A 22702-nucleotide genomic window follows, 5' to 3' on the forward strand; every position below is an offset into this window, starting at 1 on the left:
TGATTCTGACATTACTTTACATCTTACTTTTTAATTTAAATCGTATTTCCTAGATTTAAATATTTTAATTTGAGATACTCCAGTATTGTGTTTTGCAGTATAGAGATACTGATATAGAGAGCCTCCACTTGGATGTAGAAGTTAACCATCTCGGTGTAAATTCCTTCACCATGGATGTTGAAATGTTATTCTATTTTCAGTGAAGTCACATTGTAACATAGCAGCAGGGGTTTACAGAATGTATGTGGTATCAGTATATTAATTGCGGTTCCATATTGTATCCACTATAATAATCTGTGGGTTTAAGATTCCTGGTGGGGCTGTGTTTGTTTATTGTAGGTGATTAGTAGAAAAATATATATATATTTTTTATGTTTAATCCATAAAGGAGTGACATAAAGGGAACATACATATCTACAATTTCCTGGATCATATGAGACTGTGAAATTGGTGCATAATTCTTTACATTAATCATATTTTTCTGTGTAAATTAAAGATGGAAGAAGCAATCTGAATTTAATATTCCTACCACCTGAATTCAAAATGCAGCTCTGGAACCTGCTGTCATTTCCAGACTAATAGATAGATCCTTTATTAAAAGGTCTAAACACAAGATAACTAAATCTGATGTTTTCTGATGCTGATAAAAGTTTGTTACAGCTACCAGCTTTTTGTAGGACCTGGAGGTTTCTTGACATCTTCTCTGGTCCAGTCTTCACTCAAAACATAACCCTCTGCCTGGAAGTCTGTAACTTATTTATATTTTCTTAATGTTATGTGTTGTGTATTTTATTCTTTTGATGTTGTCATCCTAATACAGCTACCTACTTTGTCTACACAGAATCAGATTTACTGCCAAGTAAATAGCTACATGTAAAACCCTGATTCTCGGATTACTTTGCTCCCATTGTTACAACTGTAATATCTGCAGCAATAAGGGATTGAGCACAGACGAGTGAGCCAAAAGTTTCATTGAAATGCAAATGCAATTTTATATTAAAAGATAGCAAAGGGATAATTCACTATATCACACAACACAGCTTGTTAGTACTGCCATGGAAATACATATACAGTCTTTTCATATTTACACATCAAGTGACAACCAAACAGAAATCATAAATACCTCTTTTTGTTAACTTTACAACAGCTATACGCGACCAGTATTTCATAAGATAAAGAGCACTATTAAATAACTGGCATCTTCCCTATCATTTACAAGGTTTGGAAACACAGTGGTTAAAATAATCCAGCAAAAAATAAAACAAAAACAAAAACAAAAAAAAAAATGTTCTTCTCCAGTGAGTAAAATTAATACAAGTCTAAAAACGGTCATGAAATCCCTTTGTACAAAAGACTATACAACTTAATCAACACAATATCTTCAACAGAAATGTTTGCTTATATCCGCAACTAAAATCTGTACAGTTTTAGCATTCCTGCAGCAGAGTTGGAGGGACTGTGAGCCGGGATGATTGGTTACTGGGTCACCATGATGCTCTGTAGGCCTACTGTCAACCAACCGTCAGAGACTGAAGTTATGTAGCTGCCAAGACCCTCTTTCATTGGCCTCAGTGCTTCGTCTAGCAGCAAATCAGCAAGTTGCTGAGCTTGTAGCAGATACTTCAAAATACATGGTTCTATAAAGTCTAACCGATATATTTGTCAAAATAGCAATATAATATTTCCTTGTACCATATTTCAACAACACACAGGATGGTACTCTAAAGTTAAAGCAATGCATAATATCTTGTATTAAATTAATGTTTCAGTAAGTTGTCAGTGATATATTTCTAAACTATAACCCTCACTGTCTGATGGGGGGTCAGACATGCACAGTGTTACCTAAGTTACCCATTTGTTATACTGTACTGTGGCAGATACTGCGAGTGCACTTTTCCATTACAGATTTAGAGTTGATTACAAATCAAATTACAAAAAACATTATTTCCTCACTTACCCCTTAGTAGTAGTGTTTGGCAAAGCAGATCATTTTTTGGTTTTATGTGCCAAAGTTTTTTTTTTTTACTTATCTGCCTCTGAAACCTGAGCCAAAGTGAAAGTGGAACTTAGTCATTCAGTTTCAAAAAAAAGTAAGAAAACTTAATTCAAAAATCGCACCGGTTTCCGTAGTGATGCGAAAACCTGAAAACTCTTCGACGCAAACATTTCTCATCAGTATCTTTATCAGTTTTTACGCCGTTTGATGAGCAATCTAATATAATTTAAATAATATTTCTGTTTATAGCAGCCTTTAACATTTAAACAACACATTTCCTACAAACCTATGACTGTTGCGGGTTAAAGTGAACAGCGGATATACTTTTTAGATAACAGGAAGTTGGAGAGATGACAATAGAAGAGAATGTGGCTGAATATCATGGATAAGGGGCAAACGGTTACGATGACATATAATACAAACACTCCTATAATAAAATAAAAAAATCATGGGAACTTTAGTTTTTTAAGGGCAACAAGTTAAATTCTTGCTGACCTTGTTGTCAAAGAGCTTCAAATTCTAATAGTAAGTGCTGTGAATATGGATAATAAACCCAAGGAACACTTTTTTTTTTTGGAAAGACCAATCAAAGAAAAGTTCAATGAGAGATTGCTTTGAGTATCACAAAGAAAAAGCCGTATTTTATGGTGGCAGAAGAAACTCCAGAAACAGAAATATCAAACATCGGTACACAAAAGCACAATTACTGTATCTGCATAGCTGAAATACCACGAGTGGTAAGTGAGAAAATATGTTTTTTTGCGATTCGGTTTGAACCAACCCTTTAATCAGAATGAGTAAAAAGAATGTCACGTTCATTTTTACAACCTCTGAGAAAAATAAATATACAGCTGAAGGAGGAAAAAAGAACGAAATGTTTGGCACTTAGGCTGTTACTTCATCGCGACTTCCTCTGCTATGCCCGAGGATCAGCAATGATTGAATTACAACTTTAAAAAAAAAAAAAAAAAAAGCTCCTTTCAGGACATTTTCGCAGAAGATTAATAGACTTCTGCAATCAACTGAGAGTACCAGCAGCGTCCTTGCTTGACCTGTTTGGAGGCTGTAAAAATTAAGAAATTAGAAGCAGATGGTGTCGTCACTGAGGTCTCCCACTGGTGAGGTTAGTCAGTAAGTGAAATAAAAGAAACATCCCGTAATTAAGATACATTTCTATTGAAGTGTAAAATGCAGAAAGAAGCATGGAGACTCTGTGAAGCCCCACCCTTTGGCACTGTCATAAATACAACTCTTGAATACCCGGGTCCTGCTGCATAAAGTTCCAACACTCTCGCTGTTCTATGAAAGTCAGCAAACCCACTCTGAAGTACAAAAAACGTTCATAAATAGAGTTCAAAAAGACATGAGTGGCATTAGAGAGAGAGAGCACTGTGGTTACATAGTCCAGGGGGGGTGGGGGGGTGGGGGGGGTAATGATGTTTTAGCTTTTTCCAAAAAACAAAACAAAAAAAAAAAAGTTCACAAAAAATAAAAAGGTGAAGTTGTACACAGAGAAGCGCTCGTCACGTCGACAGCCTGCATCCTTTAAAAAAAAGGCTCCAGATAACGCTTGTGTCTCTCTGTTCACTTCCTCCCCAGAGTCCTTTGCTTTCTTATTCCAGCATGCTCATTAGTTTATCGTTTTGCCTAAAGGCAGTAGCACTGAGGGTACTGTTGGAGGACTGCACAGCATGTGTGTGTGTGTGTGTGTGTGTGTGTATACAAGTAGGACGGAGCCCCAGTTTCAGAGAAGGAGATGTGTTTATAGGAACTTAGTTTCGTCTAACCAGGTTCATATGTACTGTTACTCTACATATGCAGCTATTACGGTGTACCTTTTTATCTTTGTGTGTTTGTACCAGCTATAAATACAGGTGTTTGTTTATTAGGGAATGGAGGTTGAGATAAAGCATGGAGGGCGGGAGGGTGGGGGGAGGAGGAGGAGGGGGGAGGGGGGAGGGGGGGGCCCTCCCTCACACTTCACTCTCAGTGGAGGGCTTGCGCTTGGAGGCCCAGCCGGTGTCGGGCAGGCTGTGCTGGGCGTGACGCTGCGGGGTGATGGCTGAAGGGGTGAGGGTGGTTATGGAGGAGCATTCGGACGCCTCCTCCTGGAGGAGCTGCTCCGTCTCGCCGTCGTCTAACGAGGCGCTGCTGGCCTGCAGGGAGACGGTGTCCGTGCGCATGCAGGTGTGCAGGCCGCCTCGGGACGGCTTGATCTGTTTTAGGTCGTCCCAGTAAAGCTCCTCGTTGGACAGGAGACACACGCCCTCCACTATGCGGATCTTCTCCTTGGTGTAGCCTCCATCTCCTCCCCCCTGGACAATGAGATATGATTAGCGATTAGATAACAACAATTTAAAAGGAAAAAACCACCCTAAAGTTCAAGTTTAACACTTTCCGTGTTTTCTAGTCTACTTTACCTTGAACCTCAAATGCAGCAAGCCATTCAGATGTAACTAAGGTGACCTCTAAGGTCATGTGAGTATTTATGTTAAATGTTCCTTTCTTTCTTCCCTCTTCACTTGTTCTTTCCTCCCTTTCTTTATGTCCTTCCCCTGAATTAAACCATCCTTTATTTTTAAAGAACAATCACGATTTATTAACGTAAACAACGACCACATAAACATTCCCAAAATGTTAGTTCAACCTGTTAAGGGTGGATTTTCCCACTGACAGATTAATAAGTAACCAACAGCACAACACTGCAGAACAAGATGTCACCTTCAAACACAACCCATGCACAGCAGATTGGCTCCTTGTAGTAATGCTGTGCTTCCTTCTGAAGTTAATTTTTTTTTTATTTTCAGATTCACGTTGGCAGATGGTTGTAGAAATAAAAGACTGGTGAAAAACCATAGTGAGTTCTGCCCTTATTAGGGATGTCCTGATTTTCTTACTTCATTTCATGTGGAGTTTCTGCAGATATTCTCCTGCAGTGAACACTGAGTGTAAAGTCTCTAATCTCTGATATATATTCATATATCTTTTGATAGTTTCTTGTATAATATCCATGTAGAACTTATGTCCAGCAATAACAGTAATTATAATATCCAGTATTAGGCATGCAATTGGCTTTTTTTCTGATTTAATGCCACAAAACACCAACATCTTACTGGTTGGGAGCCAACAGGGTTAATGGGGGAAGTGGTCTTGATTTTCAGAGGCTCTAACAATAATATCATTGATCTGACATTCTTGGATGTTTGTAGTAATTTCACCAAGTTGTCACGATTAATTTGATACATGGATGTTTAAAGATGATACATGTAGCACCGTTAATAAAAATCAACCATTGAATTTAGCTTTTAAATTCTTCGCCCGTTGCGTCAGTTAACACCAAAACATCTGTAAAAAGTAAAGACACTGGCATGCTATTGATCACAGCTCTGTAACTGCACCATAGAGAGAAATCATTAATGTTGGATAGCGGGTGGCATGCGCTGAAAGACAGAAGAAAAGAAGGAAAACAAAGAAACAGCAGAAGGCGATTAGGAGAAAACAAAACTAGAAAAGGCACGACTCCTCCATGCGGTGTAACTACCTCTCCGCGGGACATGTGGGTCAAAAGATAAAGGGAGAGAGGGAGTTGTAGGGATGAGAGAGCTGCGGTGAAGGAGAGAGGGGGAGGAAAAGGTGAGCGATGGTGTCTGTGACCTGCACATGTTACATTTTATGATATGCTGATGCAATCAGTCTGACCGGAGACAAACAGAAAAATCATTTGTCTCTGTTGTTACCTTCTAAACATCTACAAAGTCTGATCATAAACATCATGGATTCAACTGAAATCCATTCGGCTATTAAAACAAAAAGTCATCTTCTCTTCAGTGCTCAGACTTCTCTTTACCTCTTTTTTATATCGAAGCTGGTTGTATATCGGAGGCTTCTGCGACGCCTCAATCTTGACCTCCTGCGTTGATGTCCGGTATGAGGGGTTACTGTAGGTCAGGTTGCTAACCCCCGGGTCAGCAAACTTTGACTTTTTATGTCTGTTGATCAAGAACAAAGAAACAAATCAAACTATCTGTGAGAGCTGCAACGATTAGCTGATTAACTGATTATTTGACAACTATTAAATCAGCAACTATTTTATCGATTAATCGCTTTGAGTCAAGAAAACAAAGTCAAAATGTGAATATTTTCTGGTTTCTTTAGTCTTCTGTGGCAGTAAACTGAATATTTTTGGGTTGTGGACTCTTTGTCGGGACAAAACAAGACATTTGAGGACGTCACTTTGGCCTTTGGGAAACAGTGATTGACAATCTAATTGATTAATCGAGAAAATCATCGACAGTTTAATCGATAATGAAAAAGTTGCAGCCCTGCTATTCACCATATATCGAATGCAAGTATTTCATATGATGTGGGGGAGGAAAATGAAGAAGTATCAAGTGGGAGACTTACCTGTAAATAATCAAAGCAGCGATGAGGATCAGAATGGCCAGGATGGTCAGAACTCCACCGATCACATAGCTGATATGAAGTCCTTCTCCTACAACAGGTGACACAGATGTGACAGATGTGTTTATGGAACAAATCAAGTGGCTTTGCATAAAAGAAAAGTACCGACTATTCAGTTTTAGTTTTGTCTCAGCACAGAGAAAGTGTTTAGTCTACAGTAGCTTGTGTTGTATTTATGTCATGGGGGACGGACGGTAGTGTCGGGAAGGGCTGCCGTATTTACAACTTGTTCATGTCAACAGAAACTCAAGAGGGCGACAAAAACAAAGTCTCTGTTCATTATGCCTTGAGGAGTAAAGACTAGACATGATAGATGGCTCTGTTTGGGCAGTCAACCTAATGTAATCTAGTGTATTTTGATGTGCTTGTTAAGGAATGATGATGTTTTGTGATGTGACAACACTGTGGTTAAGGTCTGGTTAGGTTTAGGCACAACAACCACTTGGTTAGGGTCGGGGGAAGATCATGATTTGGGTTAAAAGTGTTTATCTTTGGAGCAATGGGCTGAAAATTGTGTGTGTGTGTGTCCAATAATTCACCACACGGCGCGGTGACAGAGGGGCCCTTCACAGGCTGATATTAATTTGATTACTATAACATCTGTAACATCAATAACGTCGGATGAGATTGTTTTGTGCAACCAAACATACAGAGGCCATAAAGGATTGTTGTGTTGTAGGTAATATAATGCAGAAAATAAATACGACCTGTGAAAGGAAATATGATTGTATTGCACTTTTTCTAGCAAACTTAAGGAATTCATTTTTATATGATGTATGAAAGAAGTGCAGTAAGTCACTAACACATTCTCAGCCTCTAATTGGAATTTTTACAGCCAGGAGAAATATCCTTCAGCAAAATCCATTACAGTATCATGAAACTGTCTGAGCAAATTATGACTAAAACATTGACTAATATTAGACTAAAATAAAAACTAAGTTTCTGAGTTACTGAGTTTCACTAAACTGATACTTTAAACCAGCTACAGTTTTTGTTAATTGACTAAGACTAAAACTAAATTTAAAATTCTCGTCAAAATTAACACTGGCTAAGCTAAACACATTCTGGATCTGTCTCTGTACTGGACACACATGGATACAATTCATATTCTCATCTTTCTGTGGGTGATAAAGATGGAAAACCTGGATTTCCCAAATGTCAAGTGTGTTCCTTTATGACCACAGTGTAGAGAGCAAACTGATGAGGTGAGATCCGTTTTTATATACTTACCATGAGGAGCCGTCACCACGTTGCTCGTTGAGCAGCCTTCTGTGTTTAGGTTCTTGTCAGTGCAGCTATAAAAAAATAAGACAGAAACACAGCTTGAGAAAATATGATATAGCTCAGGGGAGTTTGCTTATTATTGGCTGTTAATTAGTCCAACATGACCTTATTGAGTCAAAACATGATATAATTTCTCCTGAAGATATCTCTCTTTAGGGGCCTTTGGGAAGAGCTTGTATCTTTATGAACAAAGTTGAAAGGAACTAAAAACATTTTAAAGCAATGATACCGACATACTTGGCAACAGAACAGGTTTACAACTGTGTTTCTCAGTGGGATATGTGAAGATACGCTGAGATACTTTTAACTGAGAAAAGTTATTAAATACATTTTGTAGCAATTGAAAAAGAAAAAAAGAAACATTCCTGTTAAAAACTCAAATGGACAAACAGACGTACTTGACCACTGATGGTCCTCTGTGTGGTGTGTCTGTTGGAGCTTTGGGGATCTTGTTAGGGATGGGGGTGCTACTGGTTCCTCTAGCAGGAGCAGTGGGGACGTAACCTGAAACTGATAAAAACACATGAGGATCAGTACCTGTATGTACATGCATACATTATTGTAAAAATTCAGACCTCACTGCACATCAGATTTATAGATGTTAATCTTTATTTCTGAATGTGAACAAACAGCTCCTTTAATTTACCTCAAAAATAACTTCTAGAGATTTGATGTGTGGTGAGATCTGAACATTGTCTTGTACTCTACAGAGGAAACTCCTGTCACATCTCATATATTATATTCTCACTTCACTGTTAACCATTTACCAAAACATACCCTTGTCATTTAGATTATAAATGCTTTTCCCTTGATTTGCATTAATTTAAAAAAGAATAGAAATCAACATAAAGCAACATGAAACTTGTCACTTCAAAAAAAACACACTTAAGTGTTGTAAGTAGCTTATTCAAATTCTTAAGTCATTTAAGTATGTTTTGATGCTACAGTATCCTAATTTCACCCTTATTTCAGTCAATATCAGTACATTTATTTAAACCTGAGATAGTAACTACATTTTCATATTTCTATCAGCTCTTATCTGTGATTTGGGCTAAGACGTAAAAACACTGGTGAATTCTTTTTAAGATAAACATCAGCATATAAAACACTTGAGCACACGCTGCACAATCACAGTTGTCACTCACTAGTTGAACAGGGTCGCCCATCTGGTTCATCAGGACACGCACACACAAAACTGTTGGTCTTGGCGAAGCAGAGGTGAGTGCAGCCGCCGTTGTTCACTCCACAGAGGTTTGTACCTGAATGAGAAAAGAGAGCATATTTACACCGAGCACCAAACAGTCTTCAGGATTTACTTGAATTCCTTCTTTAGTTTGGATCACTTCTCTACAGTGAGAGCGATGACATTTGAATTCGGCTGGTATGAAATAACAGCACTGTGACACTGGAAAATGAAGGTTTCAACGCTCTTAAATGAGAGAATGCAAACTGAAATGCAATTCAAACTAATTACCAGAGGCTCAGACAAGTCCATCATGTTTATGTTTTTAACACTAGAGCGACTGAATAGAGCTGCAATATTATTTAATCAATTATTCAATAGACAAAAAATTCATCAGCAACTATTTTGATAATTGATTAATCATTTTAGTAACTTTTTCAAGCAAAAATGCCAAACATTCATTGGTTCTAGCTTCTTAAATATGATGATTTGCTGCTTTTCTTTGTCATATATGACAGTAAAGTGAACATTTTTGGGTTGGCCGGACAAAACAAGACATTTGAAGACAACTCTTTGAGCTCTGGGAAATCATATTGAGCATTTCTCACTAGCTTCTGATGATTCACAGGTTAAACGATAACTGATTAATCGAAAGAAATTGAAAGTATTTGACAAAAGCCAATTCTCCTTCAATACTCCTCATACACAAGGCAGTAAAAAATTTACTTTGTTGTGTGTTCAGCTTGGATATGTGTTGATTTTATTGTGTTCTTCCACCACGTTATTTTCTACTTCTGCGACGTGCCCTGTACCTGCATTCATTGCCTACCATGTGTGGTCCCTAAACATATCCATATAGACCTCTGCTGCTTCAGCACTTCACCAACCAAACACTGTGTGGTGTCTCTCCTGAGTCTCCTGGAAAAAGCTTCCTTACCTGTCTGTCTGTGAGGTGATACCACTATAATGTCCATGAGGCCCTCCACGTTGGCCAGCACGGTTTCCTTGTTACGGCCGGTGTGTTTGTCCACCCGCTGGATGGACTTAGTCTGCCAGTCCGTCCAGTAGATCCAGCGGTCTTGCTGCGAGAGTCGGGAGAAAGGAGTTAGAGGGGAGGACACCGGCTTCAACTGGGGAAACGAGGGAGAAGAAGAGAGGAGAGGAAAAACACAGACAAGGAGCAGGGGGACGGGAGGAAGAAGGGGAAGGGAAAGGGGAGGGAGAGAGGAGGAAGAAAAATGAGGGTCAGAGTGGAAGGGAAGTAGAAGAAATGGTTAAGTCGAATGAGTTCAGTATGAGTTGGAGGACGGAGAGATGACCAGTGGGAGTCACACGGTGAGCCGATGAGTGAGAGAGAGCAGGTGAGTGGAGGAGGCAGCCAGGAGGAAGGGTCAGCCCAGTGATTGACAGCTGAGGGTTAGGGGGGTTGAGGGAGGTACCTGAGTCAGGGCGAAGGGGTGAGACACCGGGCTAACGAGGATCTGACGCAGTTTCCCGTTCAGGTCGGAACTCTCGATCCTGTCCAAGTGGGCGTCCACCCAGAATATCCTGCAGAAAACATCACACAATCATAAACACACTTCAGTCTGTAAATACACTTTAAATACTTTCCGACTGCACTGTAAAAACAGGACTTCAAATATCCTGTGATGCTGTAATCCTCAGTACACACAAGAAAACAAAACTGTTGACTGGATGACAAACTGAGAGATAGCTTTGCTTTTCTTAGATCCTTATCGCTTAGGCTGGGATCTAAGAAAATGGCAAAAATGTAAACTGTGGCCTGCAGTCGGTGTGAGAAGATAAATTAAAATGTTTATCCTCTACACGGTGGCCATTTTAGGAGAACTCAAACTCAGCTCATCAGGCTCACCTCTACTGGAGACTTTTTCATCACTTCAGCACTTGCTAACATGCTAATATTAAGCATGTTAGCATTTCAGAAAGTAACGTTAGCTTTAAGCTCCAAGTACAGCTGAGTTATGCTAATGTTAGCATGTTAACATGCAATGTTTTTGTAACAATTAGAATGTTGGTTTGGCTAAATGCTAACACAGATGTTAGAATGTTAACATGCTGATTGTGATGTTAGCATTTAGCGCTGTGTCCAGTTAGCATGTAAAGATGAAAATTAAAAAAATAAATTGCTAATATTATCTAGGAAGTTAATTGGTGGACAGGAGGTGTTAATAAATAAAAATGTAATATAATACAATATCACAGGAATAAATGATATTTTTATGTTGATTCAAATAACTGTAATAGCTTTAAAACAAATAATTTAGTTAAGTGTATTAATCTCAGTATGATCAGTTATTGTTCAACTGTGTGTTCAGTTGCATTTGCAGATATACTTTTTGATTCCAATTTTTCCATGGACATAATATGTAATCAAATTTAATTTTATGAGGCTCCTCAGTGTGAGAAGAAGCCACACAAGTAACCCCCCCCCAACAAACATCCTTCTCTGTCTGACCTGCGTGTGTCGTAGTCTAGTGTGAGACCATTGGGCCATCCCAGGTCGGTGTTGATCAGAACCTTTCGGTCCGACCCGTCCAGGTGAGATCGCTCGATCTTTGCAATGTGACCCCAGTCAGTCCAGAACAAGAACCTGCAGAGACAAGGTAGAACTGGTGAGAAGAGAAGCAAACTGGAAAAAAGATACCTGCAGCCATATGACTCCTCCTTTAGCATTTGCTTCAACTTCAGTGTTATTAAAACGTCTTTTAACAGCTCCAAAAAAGCAATAAATGCTGAAGAAATTGCACAGTTTATGAAATTATACTGCATCAAGAGTCTATTATGTGAGTTATTTCTTAAAAATGTTTAATCGTGTCATGTTCACTCCCTGTCTCTTACCCTTTGCTCGGGAACACTGCGATGGCTCGGGGTTCGTCCAAACTGTTGTTGACCAGGACTTTGCGGCTTGTTCCGTCCAGTCGAGCCACTTCGATGGTGTTTCTTCCAGTGTCAGTCCAGTACATGTTCCTGGCCACCCAATCCACAGCCAGTCCGTCTGTGGTCTTTAGGCCCTGGCTGATCACGGTCTCCATGTTAGTACCATCCAGGTCAGCACGCCTAAAAAACAAAGTAAAAAGGTGAACATTACAGTGCATGATTACTTGATTAGAGGAAATAAAATAACCTTGATTATACTAAAAGTTAAACGATACGTGGCGGGATAGAGTTTTCATGTGTTTTCATACCTTATAACATCCAGGGTGACGTCGGTGTAGTAAAGTTTTCCGTCCACGCTGTCATAGTCCAGAGAGATGACGTTGTGCAGCTCGGGCACCGGTACGTGCACGTCGGTGTGATCGTTGGTGTCCAAGGAGATTCTCCGCACACTGACACGGTTGGAGAAGAGCAGGTATGTCTCTGGGGAGTCGTCACATGACCTACCGTCTCCCTTGAGCAGGATGCCGGTGGGACAGGCGCAGGATGTACCGTTGGGACGAGGCAGACAAAGGTGAGTACAGCCTCCATTCCTTCTGCCACACTTATTAAAACCTGTAGAGGCCAGAGACAGAAGGGATGATGCACAGAAACAGAGGTGATCTCTAACGATATGACATTTTGCTGCACAAAAATCTGTTTGTACTCGCAGCAGATTTTGTTTGCACAGAGGTATCTTGCTGTTTCTAGGCAACACAAAATCACCTGTCAATAAATCATCTGCTGGCAAGCTAAGCATAATAATTATCAACAGCAGTTACTGTATTTTCAGGCAAGCAAACACAGTAAATACAGACAAACAAATTTAAAATTTACATGAAACTCCAAGTGGCACACTAAAGTTCCTCCAAGCTTGACTTGTTTATGTTCTGGTAATTTCTGTCCATGAGATTAAACGGCTCTAGGTGGTAAGGGTCAATCACTACTAGGCTTTCCTCCATTCTCGTGTTTGTTTGTGGTTCAATTGGCTCCTCTAAAAACATGAAACCAAAGGCAATACAGTGCTTTGATTTTGAACATAAATATTCTTTCATTCATACTGCAAGTAGCAGTATGCGGAAGAGTAAGCATGAGGTGGCATTAAAGCGGTCTCTAGAGATATAATAATGCACCTCCATAAAGTCGGGGGACCAACGAGAGACACTTTCCATAATGCAACTCTGTAAATGCAGACACCTTTCAAACGCCAAATCCCCGATTTGTAATACTGGATTTCTATTAATAATGTGTGGGCTGAAAGCTCAAACTGAGCTTAACTACAGTTCACCTGTGAAAAAAATCAACTTTATGTCTTCAGACTCACCAAGTGGTCTCTCCCTGTCCACAGCCTGGATGTCCATCAGGCCTGGCAGATTGGCTCGCACTGTGATGGTGTTGGCTCCGGTGTTCTTGTCGGCACGCTGGATGCTGCGGCTCTGCCAGTCGGTCCAGTAGATGTGGGACCCCAGTAGGGTTAAACCGTACGGGTGCTGGACTGGAGTCACGAGGGTGTGGCGGTTCTGCCCGTTCAGGTCAGAGGCTTCGATACGCTGGGAGAGGATGAGAAAGACAATGAGTACATGACTCCATGTTTGCCGCCTTTCAGATTAACATTTTCACATTTTAGCCACTTGGTGTTTACACTATGTGAACCTTTAAAAATGAATTTTTAAAAACCTTTCATGTCTTGTCTTTCTGGTACATCTTTATGGATTTAACCGCTTTTTTCTTTGTATTGTCCAAAATTATTTTATTGTTCTGGCATGTTTTTACTTTATTATGCTTTGTTTTTAGTTTTTCTGATCCAGTGACCTGATCCTCAACATCCACAACATTATAAGACCTCAAAACAAAGAGGCCAAGGCTTTATTTCCTCTACGGTTTAGGATTAGTGAGGTAGCTGAGGAGTTGTGTGGGCATCAAAGGCAGCCGCCACTGACCTCGGTGTGAGCGTCAGCCCACAGCAACTGTGAGCCGGCCATGTCAATAGCCAGGCCGTTGGGCCAGCCAAGGTTGTTACTGATGAGCACTACACGATCTGATCCATCCATCGCAGAGCGCTCCAGCTTAGCGTGCTCTCCCCAGTCTGTCCAGTACATATAACTGTAAGAGACAGAGAGAGAGGGAGAGGTTAGCAAGTGTAAGAAGGCTGAAAACAAGACGGAGATAATCTGATGAGAAAAAGCTGGACTGTGAGAGCAGCATATAGTATATTAGACATGTAGGTGAACTATTCCTTTAACAGAACTTTATGAAAGCTGAAGTGGAATTCACTATGTTTGATCTATAAGCATCCTCACCCCATCTCATTGTAGAGGGCAATGGCTCGAGGGCTGTCCAGGTTTTGCCAGACAAGAACTTTCCTCATGGAGCCGTCCAAGTTAGCAACCTCAATGCGGTTGGTTCCTGTGTCTGTCCAGTAGATCTTTCTGCCAACAGCATCCACCGCCAGGCCATCAGTTGTCATCAACCCTACAGAGGGAGACACAGAAGGAGACAGAGGTCCAGTCATGACACCATAACTGGATGGAGTCAGACAGCATTGTACTTTACATGTAAGCATCCCTCCTCACCTGTAGATATGATGTCTTCATCTGCTGTTCCATTGATGTTGGCTCTGCAGATTTTCTTCAGCGTACTGTCAGACCAGTACACTTTTCCTGAAGGAGGCGCCACATACACATTTATACACCACTAGTCTTTTTTGAAACAGACCTTTTAAAACTTTGAGAAGACACACAAACCTTCTTTGGGGTCGACACCGATGGCGATAGTGTTTTTCATGGAGCTGTTGACGGCAAGAACCACATCCGCAAAGTAGGGGATGTCCAGAGAAACCATCCTGATGTCCGTCCTCCGTGCAAATACTAGGAAGCTGCTCATCCCTGCACACGCACACACACAGCACATCAGTTTTTTTCACACATCACAGCACCTTCCTGTCAGTAAACAGAGAGGGCTGACATTCTTTTATCTTCCTGACTGCAAAGGTTTCGACATGATGCAGATGCTGCCTTATAAACAAAATATAGGACATCTGTAGATGATCAAAGCTTTTATCTGCTTTATTCACATACACCTCACATACAAAATCCTGAATATTACTGAGATTATGTGAGAATTGCTGGTTAATCACAGGCGTGTATGGATCCATTCTAACTTTCGAAATGCAAAACGACATTTTGTACCAGGCGTGCAGGTCTTTCCGTCCGTCTGCAGGTTAATCCCGGTGGGACAGGCGCAGCTGGACGCTTTGGGAGCAGGGGCCAGGAGACAGAGGTGACTGCAGCCTCCGTTATTCACAGCACACGGGTTACGCACTACAGACGGAGACACACAAACAGATTCAGCTCACCCACTGTCCTCCTTTCTAGGTCAGCTTAGAGGCAAGGATTTCAAAGGGAATTGGGGAATTTGGAGCAAACAAAACAGAAACACACAACTTGCGGATACAGACAGCGAAACTCTTCAGGAAGCACAGGAGAGCCCTACACAGCAGTGAGATCAGTGAGGTTTCAGTTTGGTATGAGCCCCTGAGGCTTTCTGCCCTCTCAGCCACTGATCTGTGCCCAGTTTACCTGTAATCCCCCCCAGTGTCAGCACAGACACATCTGAGCTCTGGGAAAAGGCGTCAAAAACCAGAAAAGCAGAAAGTGAGAGGAGGAGGGTTTTTTTTTTTTCCCTTTGTCACAAGAGACTACGCGAGTCCAACAGAACACAGAGTATTCTCCATAAACAGAAGGCCAGTGTTACATTTTTCATTTTTTTATCTTTTCTTTTCTCTATGGTGTAACACATTGGACTTGAAATCAGTGGCTGTGAGTTTAGAGTGTTTTTGGAGGTGTTTTTTGACACCTAATATTATATATGAAAACTTTATTTAAGTGTATGTTAACATTTACTTTCTACTCACAAAAAATTGGGGTTCTCTGTGTAAAAGGGGCTACAGTTCCTGAAAACCTCAAATTAAAGCTGAATTCTGCACTTAAACCTCAGTTATATTTTCATGTCTGATTCTATATGCTGGAGTACAGAGACAAAAAAATGTGCCACTGCTATTCAGACTTAGTGTAGCATGTGAACACACACACAGACCTGTTTCGCGGTGTCTCTGGAACATGTGTATGTCCATGAGGTTCTCCAGGTTTTCGGCTAAAGTGTGTCGTCCCAAGCCGGTGAGCTTGTCAGCGCTCTGGATGCTCTTAGACTGCCAGTCTGTCCAGTACAGCTTGTCCTCGTGTACAGTCAGGCCAAAGGGATGAGGCAGCTGGCTGCCGATCAAAACCTGTATGCAAAGACAGGAGAATAGGTCAAGCAACATTTGCGGTTATTTCCAAAGATATATTTGCAGTGTTGATTCCGCATTAATAGAAAAACTAATAAGTCAGGTCACAAAACAGTGAAATAATTAAGTTCAAGTTGCTGTTAAGACATTATTCCCATCATTAAAATGTCAAGACCCTGTGATTAGCACTTGTTACCTGTCGGTCAGAACCGTCAAAGTTGCCGAATTCAATAGTCTTCATGCCAGCATCGGCCCAGTACAGGCGTTTAGTCTCATAGTCGATGGCGAGCCCATTGGGCCATGTCAGGTTGGATGAGATGATGACAATGCGACTGGAAGCGTCCATTCCAGCACGTTCAATCTTTGGGTTGGCACCCCAGTCGGTCCAGTACATGAAACTACAGAGAAAGAATAAAACATGAGAGATACTGCGCAAAGTTCAGGTTTATATATGAACATATTAAACCTTTTCAAAGATCTCACCCTCCAATCGGGTCGACGACAATGTCCCTTGGCCGGTCCAGGTTCTCCCATATCAGTACAGTCCGCATGCTCCCATCTGCATTAGAAACCTCGATACGATCTGTACCTGAGCGACCCGGGACATGACATGATTGGTTCAAGAGCACACACTGTCACACAAATGACTGTACATAATACAGCAGAAATATGATTTTAAGTGTAAAGATGTGTAGTGAGACTGTTTACCAGCATCAGTCCAGTACAGCTTGTTGGTCACCCAGTCAATCGCCAAACCTGCTGGGCTCTCCAGACTGGTGTCCACCACCACCTGAAAAAACAGGGACCACAAAGATCTCATTTCTACTGTTTTAGCTTCCATGCAGTCTTAAGTTACATCTTGAGGTTTTGAGCTCTTAGACACTTTTAGATCCAAGCTCAAAAGTAAACCTAGACAGATGATATTTGGTGTCGTTTATACAGCAGGGATAAAGAACAAAAAAAAAACAGATCTGCCGTTGAAAATGATGAATCGAGGGTATAAATAGAACAGTGATAACTTCTTGTATTATTATTACAGTTTTCTGTTGTTGCAGCTTTTGTTTGGTTTAATTTAATTCTTCTATTTTGTGTTGAACTGACTTTAAACTTTTTATAATTAGCGAAAATGTGAACATTTATCATTTTAGGGACATGTCAACTGAACTGAATTAACTGCTATTATTAGCAACTCTACACATACTGCATCCTTTTTGTGTTGCTGCACTTTTGCATCACCCCCAGTAGATGGCGGTATTGCATTAACCTATTTCCTGCTCTCTTGTGGTGCAGGTGCTCTGCTCTGCTCTGTAAAAGTCAGGGACAGATGAAAAAATAATGGATTTCAGTGCTACATTTAGTCAGTCTGTAGCTGTAGCTTTCACTCACCTCCTGCTTGGTGCCGTTCCACAGAGCTCTGTTGATGGAGTCAGTGGTGACATCTGTCCAGTAGATGTAACCGTCTTTGGCGTCCCAGTCCAGCGCCACGGCATTGCGCACGTCAGCCAGAGGGATGACATCATCGGACATGTCCTCTGTATCAAAGCTGATTCGTCGGATGTCCGTCCTTCGGGCAAAAAGCAGGAACTTGTCAAGACCTGATTAAAGACCAAAGGTCTTCTGTCAGTCTTCTAGGTTTAACAGTGGGGGTCAACAGTGAACACAGCACAACAGTACTAACACACAGAAAACTAACAGCCTTTAAAGGGCAAATCTAACCAAACCGAGTGATTAATATCATAAATCATAACCTTTCACCTAACATAATTATCTATAATGATGATGATGATAAAATGTAAATGTTTTTATAACTACAGGGTGTGTAAGTGACATAAAAAAGAATCATTAAAAACTTTGCCAAAAGTCAATTTTAGTTCAGCACTTCTCAAGCTGCACTGAACCGTAACATATAATTTGACTCGTTTTAAATTTTCATTAGTTGAAATTTCACTTTTGGTGGATGTCCTCTGCATGCACTTTTTTTTTTTTTCCTCTACAATTTTGCTTCCTCTGACAACCTACACCTCAACTGCCAGGCTGATCAGAGAGATTAAATGCATGTTACAGGATTATCTTCCCTATTTAGCTTCTCAGAACTGACTGACTGTTGAATCAGTAAAACCTTGCAATCTTCTCTTAAAGTATTGCTGAGGATTTGTTTTATACATGAATTTTTAACTCTTTATGAACTCTTTAAAGACAGTGATCCTCGGAAAGAAGATAAAAAAATTCATCCTATTCCTCATATTGCACCAGATTTATTGAGTTAAATAATTGTTGTTGTCAAGTGCAGAATAGCTAAAATAATTGCTTTTGGCATTTATTCTTACATACATAAATGAATAAGAATAAATAAATACATACAATAGCCCTAAATTAACCAAATTACAATGAATATTATAAATGTAAGGTGTTGAGGGACTCACTGTTAGCACAGCTGTGGTGGTCCACCTTCTTGAAGCCGGTGGGACAGGCGCAGGTGTACGTCTTGTTGCTAGGGAGACACAGGTGGCTGCAGCCTCCGTTGTTGGTGCCACAGCGGTTTCTGCCTCCTACAGGGCAGACGGAGACACACAGCTCAGTGTACAAACGTTTACGTCGGAAAGGCGGTTTCTGACTCGGCGTCCTCCCCCCTTTCTCTTCATGTTTCCTCTCTGCATATTTTTACAAAGCTTATTCTTTTTACAAAATTGGTCTGATATGCATCATGTTTACAACTGTTCTTATCTTACATGATGACGTGTTTATTGATTTCATTGCGTAAATCTTGGGATGTAGTGATTCGACATATCATAGTATATAGTTCTGTTGTAGTCTTCAATACAGATTGTGAGGAATGTGTTATATCTACAAAAATTACATGCGTTTGTAAAAAAAAAACAACTGAATGTGTAGAGTTATCTGTCCATAAAACCTTGTGAATTTTACAATTTTGTTTGGATTAAACATGAGTTATAGTGTGTTAGTGAGCTTTAAAGGTGTTGGAAGATGTAATTTTGAACTTTGGATAGAGCCGCTGTTAGCTGTTTCCCATCTGCCTCCAGTATTTATGCAAAGCTAAGCTAATTGCTAACTGGATAGCCATCTTCTCATCTAACTCTCTGCAAGAAAGTGAATGTGTGTATTTTCCAAAATGTCAAACTCTTCCTTTGATTATATAGCAATACAGTGAACCTGCATTTCATACTGTCAATACATAAATTTGTAGCACTGCAGTTTTTTTATTCCTAAATAAAAGAAACTATAACTCAACTTCACAGCGTTGGTCTTTTGTTATTCTAAATGTCACAGAGTGTGACTGGACTCTGGCTCTGAGTCCTTTTTTGCTTTGTGTGATTGACACAGAGCTCAAATCTATTTCAGCTCTGACATGGTTTCACATGATCTCACTGAATCTCATCTGACACTAGAGAAAAAAAAATTGCCTGATCTCCTCCTGCCAGCACAGAGGCAGCTCACAGTTCATAACAGTGTCAGGTTGTTACAGTATTTTATCAGCATGATAACCAAAACTTTCTCTTGGCCACAACTCAAGTTCAACACACTTTGTTAGCAAAGAACACAAGTCTTTGCTGTAGCACTCCACTGGGCCAGTTTCACCACAGGGTCTCACACTAGTGCAACAAATGATTTTATCATTTCTATGGTTGCCACCGTGTGAAAAAGATTTCATTCATGTGTGCTCTGATACACTTAAAGTAGAGGAAACGTGTTGGCCTCAACTAGTTCATCCTCCTTTTGTTTGATGTTTTGTTGTCCAGCACTTTGTTCTCCTGCCTGCTGCATGAAATGTTCTACTGCTTCAGGCTGCAAGCATGGTTGTTGAATTCACTTAAACTATCTGACAAACTGACATTATGCACAGTGTAATATCTCTGCACTGCCTTCTGTCCATAAACTGTATGGCGTGTTATTGTCAGTGATTCTTTTGTAATGAAAAAACCAAGCACAGACATTAAAACACATCTAAAACCAATGCAAAATCACTAAGCTGAGTCCCAAAAACAGTTTGTTTCAGATCATTAATCAATAAAATGACTGATTACTTTGTGTTTTTGCCTCTGACTGAAAACCCTCAGTGAAAAGATTAGTAAATCTAACATGATTCTTGCTGCTGTTGGTTATGAGATCAAAACAAAGCATTGAAATCCTCCATCATCTGACTATTTATTCAAGTCGCAGTTTTGTGACTTTGCAGTCATATGACAGCAATGAAAGCAAAACATGTCACCATAACAACATAACCTTTGATACAACTTATTAAAAAACACAGAACAGTGAGTTCTGGAGAAATTCACCTCAACAGAGTTACAATATCACCTTACACCTGCATGCAGGTCTAATCGCCTGATTATCTATGGTGAAAAAGGTGAATGAGACATTTCAGGAATATTAAAAATTGCATTTAGCTTCCAACACGGTTATGTACAGACCTGCAGGCTGCCTCTGGGGGTGCAGGGTGTGGATGTCCATGGGGAAGTGCAGCTTGTTGCGAATGATCTCCTGGTTCTTGCCGGTGAATTTATTGGCGCTGTTGATGCTCTTGGTGTGCCAGTCGGTCCAGTAGAGGCTGTCCTCAAACACCGTGATGGCGAACGGGTGAGGAAGGCCTAAAGAGACGGAAACAGAGAGTTTTAGAAAGGCTGAGAGACGCCCGCCGAAACGTTCGACAAAACCAGCAACAACTCATTAAAGAACGTGCTGTTTTTTGAGGGATATAATTATCAAAGTAAACAAAGAAAGGAGTGAAGTTTGACACCTTCATAATGAGTGAAAAAAAATAATGCTTGTGCGGTGCTAATGTGGACATTTGAGGCCTCTTTCCAAACATAAAAATGGAAAGAACAAATGCTGCAATTGGCTTGTTCCACCAACGCTCTCCAAACATCCTCCCATTGAGTGCTGTGGGCTTGGCTGATGTCATATTATCCCCGTTCAGAGCTGCATTCAATTACTCTGCCTCTCATCAGCCTGTACTGTATATGGTTCAGTTGTGGCCAGACCGGCCAAAAGCAGAGGCGCTCCATCGGTTTCCTTAAGTAATGTGACTTTTCCATCCAGAATCTGGACGCCCTTCCACCCAGTCAGACTGATACATGAGGCTGATACTGGACAGATATTATCTGAGTCTACCATCAAATTTTACTTAGCTTTTAATCATTTTAATGGGTAAGTTTAATATGATGGACAGTAATAGATCCCAGATTTTTCTCTACCACTTAGAGGGGTGTGTACGTGCGCGCTCCAATCCAAAAACAATCTTATTAGTTTCGGTTTTATTAAAGTGTTTCAAGAGTATTTTCAGCTTAATAAGGGAAACGATTTGGTGGAAAAAAAACTAGATATTTGGGATTTTTTTGTTGAACTGGTTAAACACATCAAACACCTGAAAAACTTTCTTATCTTAGAGGCAGGACATAAAGTCTTTTGTGACTTAATACGCACAAATCAAAGTTAAAATTAGAAATAAAAAAAAAACATCATTAAATATAGCAGTAGCAGTGAAAACACAAATACAGGAATCTTTCATTTGTTGTTCTAACTTTGTCAGTAATGTGCTCATGTAAAGCCCCATTGCCTTTAGAGAGAGGCTGGTTGAGAAAGTATGTTTTCAAGGGCCTTTAAAACTTTGGCTACGTTACAGTAGAAGTCTCCTTTTTTTTTTTGCATTGACTCTATTAGTCTGTAAGTACTTTTGTCTTTTGTACAAATTGTTGACTTGTGCCTAAAAATGTCAGTATCAGTGCTCGCAGCCCGTATCAGCGGATACCCCTGGCCTAAATACTAACATGTGTAACAGCAGGGAAGTCCTAACAGATTTGCCTCCATTGGGAACATCTGCTCAGGGTGACTCCTCCACACTCATCCAAGTTAACGTTCTCTTTCTCTCTTTCTCTTTCTCTCTCTCTTCAGCTTAATCCTCCTCTTGTGGAGTAGCGGCGCAGCCAGTTGGATTAGAGTGCTGAATTGATGGAAAAAGTGATTTCTGCTGCTGCTACACAGAGCGGTAATGGTGGTGGTGGTGGTGGTGGTGGTGGTGGTGTGGCGGCGAGTGTGCGGGCGCAGGGCTTTTAAAACAACGCTGCTCATTTAATGACCGTGTTTTACAGCGCGGCGTAAATCTCGAGTGGTAAATGGCTAAAACTGGTGAGAGAACAGAATGATAATGAGCCACGAGGATCAGAGCGAGGAGTGAGTGTGTAAGCTTGAGTGAGACGAAAGTTTTATCGTTTTAATTTAGTTATAGGTTTTATGAGCGACAAACTATTTGTTTAATCCCCCTGTGGTCCGAGGTGAACGAGCAGATTTTACTCCTGTCTGCCTCCAGAAAAAATTCCCTACTACTTCAAATCTGTGTTAAGGATTAGAGGTGGATTTTACCTGACTGGAGCATCAGTGTGCCAGTCGGCCGATAAGTCATGAGAAAACTGCAGTACATAAATGTCAAATATATGTTTGAAGTAATTTAGAAACAGTGTCTCCATTACAGTCAGTACACCAGACACGAGAAGCTGATGTCTCATTTAAAAGGTTTTGACTGACGTGGAAAACACTATCCAGG

At 40.5% G+C, this 22702-nt stretch overlaps 1 protein-coding gene across 3 annotated transcripts in view; it reads right to left on the reverse strand.

Moving 5' to 3' along the window:
* Positions 1 to 1113: 1113 nt before the first annotated feature.
* lrp4 (low density lipoprotein receptor-related protein 4) overlaps positions 1114 to 22702 on the reverse strand; it is a 118662-nt gene continuing 97073 nt past the window's right edge. Inside the window, exons 15-39 of one of the 3 annotated variants that reach the window (XM_067572705.1) lie at positions 20574 to 20750; positions 18567 to 18692; positions 17530 to 17738; positions 16852 to 16933; positions 16627 to 16732; positions 16340 to 16541; positions 15954 to 16143; positions 15047 to 15178; positions 14603 to 14743; positions 14432 to 14518; positions 14159 to 14330; positions 13799 to 13961; positions 13183 to 13408; positions 12131 to 12434; positions 11784 to 12002; positions 11401 to 11535; positions 10364 to 10472; positions 9862 to 10054; positions 8887 to 9000; positions 8140 to 8251; positions 7688 to 7752; positions 6401 to 6488; positions 5844 to 5985; positions 5538 to 5599; positions 4186 to 4311 (exon numbers count right to left, since the gene is read on the reverse strand). In XM_067572705.1, coding sequence (XP_067428806.1) covers positions 5558 to 5599; positions 5844 to 5985; positions 6401 to 6488; positions 7688 to 7752; positions 8140 to 8251; positions 8887 to 9000; positions 9862 to 10054; positions 10364 to 10472; positions 11401 to 11535; positions 11784 to 12002; positions 12131 to 12434; positions 13183 to 13408; positions 13799 to 13961; positions 14159 to 14330; positions 14432 to 14518; positions 14603 to 14743; positions 15047 to 15178; positions 15954 to 16143; positions 16340 to 16541; positions 16627 to 16732; positions 16852 to 16933; positions 17530 to 17738; positions 18567 to 18692; positions 20574 to 20750 — 3536 coding nt within the window. In that variant the 3' untranslated portion in view covers positions 4186 to 4311; positions 5538 to 5557. Of the gene's footprint in view, positions 4312 to 5537; positions 5600 to 5843; positions 5986 to 6400; positions 6489 to 7687; positions 7753 to 8139; positions 8252 to 8886; positions 9001 to 9861; positions 10055 to 10363; positions 10473 to 11400; positions 11536 to 11783; positions 12003 to 12130; positions 12435 to 13182; positions 13409 to 13798; positions 13962 to 14158; positions 14331 to 14431; positions 14519 to 14602; positions 14744 to 15046; positions 15179 to 15953; positions 16144 to 16339; positions 16542 to 16626; positions 16733 to 16851; positions 16934 to 17529; positions 17739 to 18566; positions 18693 to 20573; positions 20751 to 22702 lie in introns of all 3 variants that reach the window. The other 2 variants (XM_067572624.1, XM_067572537.1) reach the window with 2 other exon arrangements.

This window comes from Thunnus thynnus, chromosome 1 (assembly GCF_963924715.1).
Source record: "Thunnus thynnus chromosome 1, fThuThy2.1, whole genome shotgun sequence".
Classification (NCBI taxonomy): domain Eukaryota; kingdom Metazoa; phylum Chordata; class Actinopteri; order Scombriformes; family Scombridae; genus Thunnus; species Thunnus thynnus.